The sequence below is a fragment of the Pelodiscus sinensis genome, chromosome 13 (genome assembly GCF_052426305.1).
Source record: "Pelodiscus sinensis isolate ZL-2025 chromosome 13, ASM5242630v1, whole genome shotgun sequence".
Lineage (NCBI taxonomy): Eukaryota > Metazoa > Chordata > Testudines > Trionychidae > Pelodiscus > Pelodiscus sinensis.
In genome coordinates this window covers 45,369,956-45,382,409 of record NC_143064.1, presented here as the reverse complement: position 1 = coordinate 45,382,409, position 12,454 = coordinate 45,369,956, and the positions used below count along the sequence as shown (strand labels likewise).

Here is a 12,454-nt window from a genome sequence, read left to right as displayed (position 1 = left end):
CAGCTTTGCTCCTTCCTCGGGAGAGTGCTGGGCAAGGCAGCTCACAGACACCCACAAGAATGGCCTGCACCCTATAGCACGAGCTGAGAGGACCGCCGTGACGGGACAGGCTGAGTGCTCCAAGACCCACATCCTCTCTCAGTGCAGCAAGAGTAGCACAGGCCCGGGGGGTGGGGGGATACAAATTGATTATTCTTTTTTTAATTTAAAAATAGATTTTTCAATTTAAGTCTAGTTTTTGTATTTTGTCATTTACGTGATAATAAGCTTTTCTTTTAAAAATAAACCCACTTAAAATGCAATCTGAATGTAACCAAACGGTGTGAAAGGCCTCCATGTATTATAATCTCTTAAAACATTGAAATTAAAAATAGATATACTGTATTCATGAGCCTCTGTCAAAACCGTTTGAGTTGAAGGCTGTTTTTCTTATATAAAGAAAAAAATTGGGAGTAACATCTACCTTCTGATCTCCAGCTTTATAAATATGTTACAACAGGTGATACAGATTAATAAGGGCTTGTTTTGTTTTAATAAAAATAAATGTTATATGCTGTTTTGAGTGTTTAGTTCAATTCGGGTACGTCTAAGCTACATGCCTCCGTCGACGGAGGCATGTAGATTAGACAGATCGGCAGAGGGAAATGAAGCCGCGATTAAAATAATCGCGGCTTCATTTAAATTTAAATGGCTGCCCCACTCTGCCAATCAGCTGTTTGTCGGCAGATCGGGGCAGTCTGGACGCGCCGCGTCGACAAAGAAGCCTTTCTTGATTGGCACAGGTATGCCTCGTGAAACCAGGTTTACCTGTGCCGATCAAGAAAGGCTTCTTTGTCGACACGGCGCGTCCAGACTGCCCCGATCTGCCGACAAACAGCTGATTGGCAGAGCGGGGCAGCCATTTAAATTTAAATGAAGCCCCGATTATTTTAATCGCGGCTTCATTTCCCTCTGCCGATCTGTCTAATCTACATGCCTCCGTCGACAGAGGCATGTAGTCTAGACACACCCTTCCAGTTGCCATTCTAATGCAGCTTGAATCATGATAAAAAATATACTAAATAAGCAAGATACCACACACCACGTTCTATCAGGCTAAAAGTGTATCATTCCACTATAAGAATCTGAAAATATTAAGCTAGATAATTGCTTAAATAAACATGTATTGTTGTAGTGTATCCTTGTAGGTAGCAAAACAATGTACCAACTCTAGTGTAAAGGCTCTGTTGAGATGCATCTTTCTTGAGAAATAACTAAAGGACAAATGAAAAAAGAGATTGAAATGGGATTCTACTCCGTGATCTGAATCACCTGGATTTAAATTGATCCATCCTACCCAGGCTATTGCAATGCAAATTTCCGTCCCTTACCCTTGGCAGTATGAATCTCGACCAGGAGAGACCACCTGTAAGAGCATTATGAATCTGTAGCACTCCAAGGTTCAATCCGGTCTTAAGGGAACTGTGCCAATAGCTGATTTTTGGTTCCAAAAAATCAGAAAAAAATTGGGATTGACCCAAAATGAATTTAAAAAAAAATTCAGCAGTATTATCAGGGCTTCTTCCTCTTTTGTGCACCGCCTCCCCGAGGCTCTGTCCCCCTCTGCTCCCCAAGGACAGAGGTTTAACACCTTGTGTTCTCTTTGCAGTCCCCAAAATCCGCTTTCATCAGTGCGGCCAAGAAGGCGAAGCTGAGATCCAACCCAGTGAAGGTCCGCTTTTCAGAACAGGTCACGGTTGGTGAGACAGATCCAGTAAGTGCTGCTCCTCCTTTGTCCGCCTTGCACTGATGGGGGCTTCAGCTGTCAGCCTGCTCCTCGGCAGACGGCTCTTCCTCGGCTGGTGCAGCAATTCTGTTTCCCCCAGGGAGAGGGTGATGCCTGAGAAATCTCTGCTAATCGGGCTGTGAGCAATGGACTGTGGCTCATGTAACTTCACACAGGGCAGAGAAAGGACTGTGATGTGCATCGCGAGAGAGGGATGTGTGAGCACGGGTGATAGAGCTGGCAGGTGATTCGCTGTGCTCTGCGCCAATGTGACCTAGTTGTGAGTGGAGATGTTAGCAATCGGTTATTTTCATAACCGTGTAACTGCTACAATCCTTAGCGGTTACACGGGGCCACTCTTGCTCCCTGCTACGCTTCACTTCTGCCTTGGATACAGAGGTAGCAGACGGGAGCCAATCCACACGGGGAGCCGGTTTAAAAACCAGCTCCCTGCGCAGACTAGCTGTGACGGCGCGTCGGGTTTTTCCCATCTCCTGCACCCCCATAATGGCACAGACAGACTCCACCAGCCAGTAGAATAGGGGGAGTTTATTGCTTCTCCAGGATACAGCACAGCACAGATGTAATCTGGTTACAGGAACTGGGGCTAGGAGGCCTCAGTACCCCCCCTTGAGATGGGGGGTGGCTGGGCCCTACAATCCCAGTCTGCTCCCTAGCTCCTTCTCCCCTGCTTCCCAGACAGAAACTAACAAACTCTTTTCCAGCCCTGCCCTCCAGCCAGGGCGGCAGTCCACCTTCCTTTGTTTCTCTCCCTGGGGGGTAGCTGGTCAGACAGGTTGAGAGACCCTCTTTGCATAATGACTCATCCCCTGCCCTGCTGGGCCATGCTACAGCCAGCGGAGGTCACTCACAACCCACTGTCCAGCATAGCAACCAGCAAGGTACCCCCCACTACATCACACCGGCTTCTGCCTGCTGCCCTGCACTGCTGCCTCTGTATTTGAGGCAGCAGCACAGGATGGCAGGCGGCTCCCCTGCATGCTCGTCATTTAAATCTCGGATCGGCGGGCTGGGGCTGAGTTGTAAATGCAGAGCATGCGGGAAGGGGAGCTGTTGTTGCAGTTAACCGGGATTGGTAACCGATAAACGTTCACTTATCAGTTACCAGTTACCCGGGTAACCGTAGCATCCCTAGTTGTAAGGCCCGCCTCTGTGCCCCAGATTAGTGTTTTGGGAAGGAGGAGGAGCAGCTGCTTCGTAGATCTCCGTGGACTGGCAGGACAGACTGATTTGTACGTCTCGTGCACCCCACGGTGATCAGAGCACAAGCGAGGGGATCTCTGTCTCTCAGGGCAGCTTGGGCACATGCCAGTGACTGGTCTTGGGACTGCCCCACAGCAGGGCAAAGGAGGCTGGGTGGGAGGGGGCTCCGGGCTATGTGTGCAAGGCTGTGGCGCACTCCCCGGGTTCCCACCCCCTGCATGCACACCTAGATTCACCTGTGTCGCTTGCAGATGTGCCATGCCGGGAAGCAAGCAGAGACTCCCATTCGGTGAATGTCAGTTTGTATTCAGGGGTGTGCAGGGCGCTGAGAGAGCGAGCAGAGGCCCCAGCGTCCACAGGCAGGTCTAGCTGAGCTTCGGCCATCTGTAGTCGTAGCAGTGACTGGTGGCAGCATTGTACAGACATGGCCTAGTGGTGGTAGTGGGTTAATATTTGCTCAGTGTTCAGTGAGGGGTGGGTGTTTTTTCCTGCCTGTTGATCTATGAGAAATATCAGGGGTGTGAAGCCTGACGTGTCTGGCTTTGCTGGAGAATTCCTCGGAGGGCTCTGGTGGGACCATCTCTGCCCTTAAGCGGAGGGGTAGTAGGTATTTGAGATGTACCAGATCTTTTTTTCCAGCTGTTTTAAACAATCCGTATCCCCCTAGTCAGGTTTCACTTGTTGGGTATCTGCGATGTCCGCCGTGCCACTTCTCCAGCGTCTTACAGGGGCAAACGGGACAGAAAAGGTCTGATCTCTAATGGGAAGAGCTTTTATTAATGTTGCAAGCCTCCTTCCTGAGGACTCCAAAAGGGCAAAAGCCCAATTTTCTTTCCCTTTACTGCTCACCCTGAAAACAAAGGGTGTCCCCAGCCAGTTTGTTCCTGTCAAGATAGCACTTTCAGAGTGCGCCGTGCTTGCACGGAGACGTCTTGTGTGATTGGCTGAAGCACCCAGAGAATCTGTCCTCTGAGCCAGCCAGGCGGATCTGCTGTGATAGTTTTGTCATCAGAACGAAGGCATCTGGGATCTCAGAAACGGATCCTTGGCGCAGGATCCGTGTCCCTTGCTCCCAGCAGGAGGCTGGTTTACAGAGGAGTGGGAGGGTGTTGCCAGTGGATTTAAATGAGGAGTCCTCTGGTGTAAACCCCTGTGCTTTGAGAATGACGGGGAAAGGGACTGTTCTGCCTGGGTATTTCTTGTAGCAACGAGAGCCTGTGATCCTGCCCCAGTGTTCATCCCAGTGACATTCTCTCTTAATTGCACAAAGATTGTGTTAAGCAGCGCCAGTAAAAATAAATCTTGAAGCGCTTCTAGCAAATTCTATTTTTAAACAAAATCAATTAAGTAATTATCTGATTCAAACATTGCTTGCTAAATAAAAGCCTGCGCTGCACTGCCTGCATGGGACGTGCAGGTCTGCAGAGCGGTTTTCTGGGTGGCTTGAGATGCGCGAGGGCCTTCGGTGGATCATGGGAGATTGGGGGGGGGCGGTTCCTCTTAACTATAGCCCCCACCTCGGATCTGGGAAGAGGGACAGGAAAAAGCCTAAGGGGGGGGGGGAGGCAAAGATGCCTAATGGAGTAGTATGCCCAGTATGTGACTCCACCAGGCAGCTCTGACATTCTCAGCCCTTGTGCTTTCCAAGAGCGTGGCGCAGAGGCTGGGTTTTGGTGGGAAATTGGCCTTTACTTGATGCGTAATTCTGAAGGAGCAGACAGTGCAGGAACCAATCTAGCCCTGACTTTCTTTGTTTCATTGGCCTCCTCCCCCTCGTCTCCTGTTCCCACACTCTTCCTTTTCAACCTCCCTCTCCCTGGCTCCATCCCCTCCCCCGGGCCTGTTTGCCAGGACATGCTGAAGAAGGAAGCTCTCCTCCTCATCCCCAATGTGCTGAAAGTTTTCCTGGAGAACGGGCAGATCAAGTCATTCACGTTTGATGGCCGAACAACCGTCAAGGTGGGAGCCTCCTCTGATCCCGCAGGCCCTTCCTCTTTGCCTTTGCTTGTTCCCTTTCCCGGCCTCCTGCAGCCTGGCGCAAAGGACTTGGCTGCCTGTGCCCCGGCCCCAGATAACAGATCACGTTTTCCTCCCTGGCTGCTGTGGTTTCCCTGCTTTTCCTCTGTGATCCCCGTTTCACCAGCCTCCACCTTTGTTTTGGGGCCTGTTCCAGTCTCCAGAAGACTGGCTATTGATTCGAGCCGTTGGCATGCACTGTGCTACACGCCCCATTGCACTAGCCTCGTGATCCCCACGCGGGCACCAGCTACAGCTCTTCGCAGCCACGTCTTGCATTCCTTGCACACAGCTGGCCTGGGAAGGGGGGACATTGGCGGCATGGAGAGGGGATTATTCCTAAGCCTGTAAAGCCCATTAATAATAACAGGCTGCTCTCCTAAGACCCAGCACAGCCTGACTGGGACGCCACGGCACAATCGGAGAGGTGCTGTAACACAGCTGCCCACCTCGTACTCTGCGTTCCGTCCTCCCACCCGCAGCCTGGGGCCTCCTTTCTAGAGCTCCCCCCAATGCGAGGAGGGCTGGCTCCTTGCCGGCTGCCCTGTGCTCAGTGGAGCTAGTCGCTCTCCGATAACGGGGGAGGCCTGTGGGGAGAAACGTGGGGGTATGACGGAGCTGAGCTGTGTGCTGACGGTGCCCTGAGAGACCCGGCTCTTGCAGCACCTCCTGCAAAGAAGCAAACAGCCGTGACCTGCTGGGCCCCGTAACCCTCCCCGTGTGTCTCTCTGGGTTGCTTTGCCAGGACGTGATGGTGACGCTCCAGGACCGCCTCTCCCTGAGGTACATCGAGCATTTTGCCCTGGTCTTGGAGTATTCCAGCCCAGAGCAGAGCCACAAGTTCCTCCTCCTCCAGGACAAGCAGCCCCTGGCCCACGTAAGCTTCTGGGCTGCTGGCTGGGGACTTCCCCTGTCCCCCGGCTCTGGCTGCCTCCGCTGGTGGGTGCAGAGGGCGGGGGGATCCCCCGCGGAGGAAGACGCGCTGGGCTAGGCTGAAGGTGTGGGGTGGAATCAGCCGGGTGCCACCAGCCACCTTTGGGAGGAGTCCGGAGGGCTCAGCTCTGCAAGGGGGAGTCAGTGCTCAGAGGGGCTGGCCAGGGAGGGGAGTCATCGGCCATCTGTCAGTCACACCCGTTCCCATGGCAACGCGGAGATGCTTTCTGCCCCCGAGGGGGGAGCGTCGGAAGGCCAGGGCTAAGGAACATCCTGGCACAGCATCGGGGAGCCAAGCAGCTGCCTTCTGTGTGGCCAGGAGACCCATCCTGGCTGGCTAGCGACAGCTGCCCGGCGCGGTTCCTCGCAGGGTTAGACACGAGCCATGTACCTTCCTCCGGCCCGGAGGGGGGGCAAGAGGGGAGTCCAGGGCATAGGTCCCCCCCTAGCAACCTACCCCCACGTGGGTTTCAGCCCCACTCCAGGGGCTCACTGTGATGGAGGCTCCTCTAGGGCCACGAGGGAGGGTTGCCCCTAGCAGCCCAGGGCTAGCAGGGGCTGGCTGGCACTTCTGTGGGCACCAGTAAGGGGGGGAAGGGCCGACTCCCCACTGCATGCGTGCTTGCTGGGAAGGGGATGGGGCAGGCGGGGGAGCAGCGGTGTGATTGGCGGGAGAGGCCACGCCTCCCATTGTTCTGCAGCGCCCCCTCTGGCCAACTGAGGGGTGTTCTGGTGGCTTGCATGGAGCTCCCCCCGTGTCTCTTGGCAGCAGGGCGTAGCTGGGGGGACCGTGTTCGAAGGGTGATACCAAGGAATGGCTGGGCTTTGTGTAACAGGGAACCTTAGCGGCCCGCTGGAGAGGCGCCTGAGAGGGCAGGCTGCAGGCCACATGCCCAAAGGGCTTTCCATGTGGGCTCCAGTCTTGCAGGCCCAAGTCCTGGACGGGAGAGGTCTAGGAGCTGGGTCTGTGGGTGCAGGCGAGTAGCAGGAGGTCTGAGTACCTGCACCTGCACCTGTCTGCTCCGCTCTGCGGTGCTGATAGGACCTTGGTGTGTAGGCGCCTGCAGAGCTGGGCTAGTGATGCCTCTGTAGCTCCTCGTGCAGGAACGGCTCTGGCTCCTGCCAGCTCCTCTCAGGGAGGCGGCCTGGCACCTGCCTGGCAGAGGTGGGCTGAGCTGGGAAGTTCCAATCCAGCCCTGACTCCCCTGCAGCCTGGTGCTTGTCTCAGAGACTCTGTTTGGGCCGATCTCCATTTCCAGGTGGGGAAAGTGGGCAGGGAGGGGGGCTGTGAAATGCAAAGCTGGCTAACGGCCTGCTCCCCGCTCTGCTCCGTAGAACAGCAACCCCTGCGTCCTGCCTCACCCGGTCGTGTTCTCCCCCGGCAACAGGTGGTGCAGAGGACTCATTACCAGGGGATGCGATGCCTTTTTCGGGTGAGCTTCTTCCCCAAAGACCCGGTGGAGCTTCTGCACCGAGACCCGGCAGCATTCGAGTACCTGTACATCCAGGTAGGGGGAAGGACTGACCGATAGAAATATTGCCTCATTGCTGTTCTCGGGCCACTTCAGTCCCGGTGTTACTCAACATGCTTTGCATTACCCTGCCAGTGCCATTCAGAACTCCGGCAGTGTGAGCTTCCCGCCGGCAGTGCCCTGCCAGTGTCACTCAGAACTCCGGCAGTGTGAGCTTCCTGCCGGCAGTGCCCTGCTAGTGCCACTCAGAACTCTGGCAGTGTGAGCTTCCCGCCAGCAGTGCCCTGCCAGTGCCACTCAGAACTCCGGCAGTGTGAGCTTCCCGCCGGCAGTGCCCTGCCAGTGCCACTCAGAACTCCGGCAGTGTGAGCTTCCCGCCGGCAGTGCCCTGCCAGTGCCACTCAGAACTCCGGCAGTGTGAGCTTCCCGCCGGCAGTGCCCTGCCAGTGCCACTCAGAACTCCGGCAGTGTGAGCTTCCCGCCGGCAGTGCCCTGCCAGTGCCACTCAGAACTCCGGCAGTGTGAGCTTCCCGCCAGCAGTGCCCTGCCAGTGCCACTCAGAACTCCGGCAGTGTGAGCTTCCCGCCGGCAGTGCCCTGCCAGTGCCACTCAGAACTCCGGCAGTGTGAGCTTCCCGCCGGCAGTGCCCTGCCAGTGCCATTCAGAACTCCGGCAGTGTGAGCTTCCCGCCAGCAGTGCCCTGCCAGTGCCACTCAGAACTCCGGCAGTGTGAGCTTCCTGCCGGCAGTGCCCTGCCAGTGCCATTCAGAACTCCGGCAGTGTGAGCTTCCCGCCGGCAGTGCCCTGCCAGTGCCACTCAGAACTCCGGCAGTGTGAGCTTCCCGCCGGCAGTGCCCTGCCAGTGCCACTCAGAACTCCGGCAGTGTGAGCTTCCTGCCATCAGTAAATCTGTTCTGGGATGGCTATAATGTTGTTCTCCTCTGTGTTTGATGGAGATGTCAGACCCTGTGAAGACTGGCAGATCTGCTGAGGTGGCAGATGGTAGAAGGAGAAGCCAACCAGTCCCCTGCTGTCTGCAGAGCAGCTGGCTTGTGCCTGGCAGCTTGGGGCACTGCCGTCCCATGGCAGAGCAGTCTGGCGGCCGGATGGGGATGCTCAGGTGGTGTGTTTATGAAGCGGTCAAGGGGCCAGCTCCAGTCTGGTTCTGAGCCGTCTCCTCTCTTACCCCAGAGCCGCAACGATGTGATCAGGGAGCGCTTTGGGATGGACCCCAAGCCAGAGACGCTGCTGGGTTTGGCTGCCCTCCACATCTACATCACCGTCTCCGCCACCCGGCCCACCCAGAAGGTGTCCCTCAAAACTGTGGAGTGAGTCCTGCTCTCCCAGTCCCCGCAGCCCAGACCTGCCCCCTCCCCAGTCATGTGTCCTGTTACTTGGCCAGGGCTGGTCCCTTGTCCCTGGGGTCTGCAGGGGAATGCTGCAGGGTGCGGCGCTGTAGGGTGCAGCTGGACCTAGGTCAGAATCAGCTGATGGCAAGTGGGTTTGGCAGCAGGCCCCGCACCACGCTCTGAATGGGACGCAGAAAACATTTACAAAGAGATGCCTGGAACCAGCAGGATCTGCTTTGGTTACACAGGCCAGGCCCGGTGCAGGCTGGTGGGGAAGTTCGCTGTGAACCTGGGGCCATTTCCAGATTGATGTCCACAGCCGGCTGTGCCGTTTCAATAAGCAATGATCGGGGTGCTTTGCGTTTCCCTACCTCAGGCTATCTGAGGCTCCCAGGTTATGTTCCGCTCAATAACAAATTAGCCTCCACAGGCCCAGCCCACCTATCAGAGGAGAGGGTAGGTAGTATCCCTTTCTCACACCTGGTAAAACTGAGGCTTACCAGGGTTAAAGGACTTGCCCAGAGCCAGAAAGTGAGTCAGTGTCAGAGTCAGAAGTAAACCTAAGATCTCTGGAGCCCTGGTTCCCAGCTGTCACCACGAGAGAACCCTTCCTTGCCAGCTGAAACTGAGTGGTTCTCAGTTGCTTTGAATTCCGGGTTGGTTCCACCCCCAAGTGAAGCTGGTGCAGCACTCCTGGAAGGGGAGTCAGAGACCGTTCTCTTAGCCCCGGCAACCCAAACCCACCACGGTTCAGCCTTCCTGGCTGTGGCTGGGATGCTCAGCCGTGGCTTTGGCTCCCTCTGTAGGCAAGAGGGGTTTCTGTGTCCCAGCTACTGTTTCCAGCTCCCCTGCGCACCGACAGATGTGGCTGCCTCCTCTCAAAAAAGCCATCTTGGCATTGGAAAAGGTTCTGAAAAGGGCAACAAAAATGCTGAGGGGTTTGGAACGGTTCCCGAGGAAGAGAGATGAAAAAGACTGGAGGCTTTTCCTCTGAAAAGAGGAGACTCAGGAGGGTATGATAGACGTCTATACAATCATGACTGGTGCGTGTGACAAACGGCTGTCTAAGCCAGAGCTCTGCCACTGTAGCCTGACTGAAGAGGCTGATGGGAAACAGCGGAGCAAGCCCAGGCTGAAGGGCTGTTGGAAACAGCTGTGGGCTTCATGAGGCAGAGGAAGGAGGCCAGGAGGGAGCAAGGAGCCAGGGTGTGGCTGAGTGTGCTCCCAGGCTGACGGAGGAGCTGGCTGAGTTCTCTGTAAGCTTTGTAAATAGAAGGTGGTGGGAACTAACAATAAAAGCACGGGTGATGGCACCAGAAGCGTCGCTGGCTGATTCATGGACCAGAAGGTGTCCCAGACCAACGGGCCTGAGTGGGGACTCGCCACAGTGTGAAAAAAGTGAATAAGGAAAAGTTATTTACTTATTCCCACAATATAAGAACTTTAGAGGTCACCAGATGATATTAATAGGCAGCAGGTTTCAAACAAACAAACGGAAGTTTTTCTTCATTCAGCTCAGTCAACCTGTGGAACTCCTTGCCAGAGGATATGGTGAAGACTAGGATTTTAACAGGGTTCTAAAAAGAGCTAGATAGATTCATGGAGGTTAGGTCCATCAATGGCTACTAGCCAGGATGGGTAGTAATGGTGTCCCTGGCATGTGTTTCTCTGGAAGTGGGTGACAGAAGAGGGATCACATGAGGATTACCTGTTATGTTCCCTCCCTCTGGGGCATCTGGTATTGGTCACTGTTGGCAGACAGGACACTGGACCTTTGGTCTGACCCAATATGGCTGTTCTTATGTTTTCCACTCCCTTCCTTTGCATCCTGCCTATCTGCTCCCTGAGATCCCTCCAAATATGGCTGGAAAGATGCAGCCACGGCACAATGTGTGTGCAATCACTGGAGGGGAGGAGAACTCGGAGCATTTCGAAATCCTCTTCCGCAGTCTGGGGTCAGGTCAACCTGCAGAACCTCCCCCTTCCTCCTGTGGGGCATAGTGTGGAGCAGCGTACGAGGTATTAAAGTCTGTGCTAGCATCACACCAGGGAGGGGCCCTGACTGGAAGCCAGGTGGGGCAGAGACTTTGTCTGAAAAGCACCTAATGGATAGAAATAACACACAGTTGTACTAGGGCTGGAAAGGGAGAGAACTGTTGTTTTGCCAGTCTCTTGGAATAAGGACAACACCCCATCTGGAGCTGGAGGCACTTTCAGGTGTGGAAGCAAAAATGCTGTAATGTAGTGGAGGACCAACACTTACTCGCTGTGTCTAGACTGGCCAGTTTTTCCGGAAAATCAGCCACTTTTCCGGAAAAACTTGCCAGCTGTCTACACTGGCTGCTTGAATTTCCGCAAAAGCACTGACTTCCTACTGTAAGAAATCAGTGCTTTTTGCGGAAATACTATGCTGCTCCCGTTCGGGCAAAAGTCCCTTTTGCGCAAAATTTTTGCGCAAAAGGGCTAGTGTAGACAGCTGAGATTTGTTTTGCACAAAAAAGCCCAGATGGCGAAAATGGCGATCGGGGCTTTTTTGCGCAAAAGCGCATCTAGATTGGCACGGATGCTTTTCCGCAAAAAGTGCTTTTGCGGAAAAGCATCCATGCCAATCTAGACGCTCTTTTCCGAAAACGCTTTTAACGGAAAACTTTTCTGTTAAAAGCATTTCCGGAAAATCATGCCAGTCTAGACGTAGCCACTGGTTATAAGTGTGGATGGGCCTTTAGAAACCAACCGTCATGTTAGAAACTGGGGTCCAAATTCAGTCGTACTCAGTTAGTGTCAGTGGTTGTGAGGCTGTTGACTGCAGAGCAGTTACACCGACTGACACGGGGGCTCATTTTGGCCCCAGATTTGCATCATGCATTGAACCCTGCCCTGCTTCCCACCCCAGCCCCTGCACCAAAACTCCCCGAGCTCTGCATCTGGCTCACATCTCGATTCGCTCTGCTGCAGTAGCATGAGGCCTGCCTGACCAGTGGAACACTGCTGTCTGACCTGCTCCCCACCACCCCCCCTGCCCTCCAGTTCTAGCCAGGGGTATTTCTTCTCCTCCCTCCCCTCCATTCTCGGTCACCTGCCCCTCTTGGTGCTGAGTACCTGCTGCTCTCTGTGACGTTGTTTCTGCTTGCAGGAAGGAGTGGGGGCTGGAGCCGTTCCTGCCTCCTTCACTTCTGCAGCTCATCAAAGAGAAGAGCCTTCGGAAATCTCTCTCTCAGCAGCTGAAGGCCCATCAGAACCAGCCGCCCAGCGGCACCAAGGTAAGCCAGAGCCAACGCGACCGCACCCTGGGTCCCGGGCAGAAAATGCCGCAACTGGCATAAGCCAGCAGGAGCTTTTATGTTTTCACTTGCTATTAGTGTGCATGGCTAAGCAGTGATTCGTGTTATTGGACGCAATTGATGTTTTAAATCCATTGCAGTGGGCTGTAAATCCCCGGGGGCGACGGCCTGCTAGCCGGCTCGGCCAGGAATCCATTTCTAGGCTGATCTGGGTTTCACAGCGGTGAACTGTGGGGAAGCCGTTCAGAGAAACGAAGACCCAGCCTGAAACTTGGCCAGAAAGTCACCAGTGCCGTTGACTCTGCTTATTTGCTGCTGCTTGTGCTTCTGCACATCCGTGTGTGGCAGTGCGTGGGGAAGGGCCTGGCCGCCCCCAGCCTGTGCCGCTGCTAGGGTTCTTGTGACGGAGGCACT

General features: G+C 54.8%; 1 protein-coding gene across 1 annotated transcript in view; it reads left to right on the top strand.

The window, feature by feature from the left end:
- FRMPD3 (FERM and PDZ domain containing 3) overlaps positions 1 to 12,454 on the top strand; it is an 80,492-nt gene that overhangs the window by 34,194 nt on the left and 33,844 nt on the right. The window contains exons 5-10 of the mRNA XM_075896708.2: positions 1,649 to 1,753; positions 4,841 to 4,948; positions 5,751 to 5,882; positions 7,327 to 7,446; positions 8,602 to 8,738; positions 11,893 to 12,019. Coding sequence (XP_075752823.2) covers positions 1,649 to 1,753; positions 4,841 to 4,948; positions 5,751 to 5,882; positions 7,327 to 7,446; positions 8,602 to 8,738; positions 11,893 to 12,019 — 729 coding nt within the window. The remainder of the gene's footprint in view (positions 1 to 1,648; positions 1,754 to 4,840; positions 4,949 to 5,750; positions 5,883 to 7,326; positions 7,447 to 8,601; positions 8,739 to 11,892; positions 12,020 to 12,454) is intronic.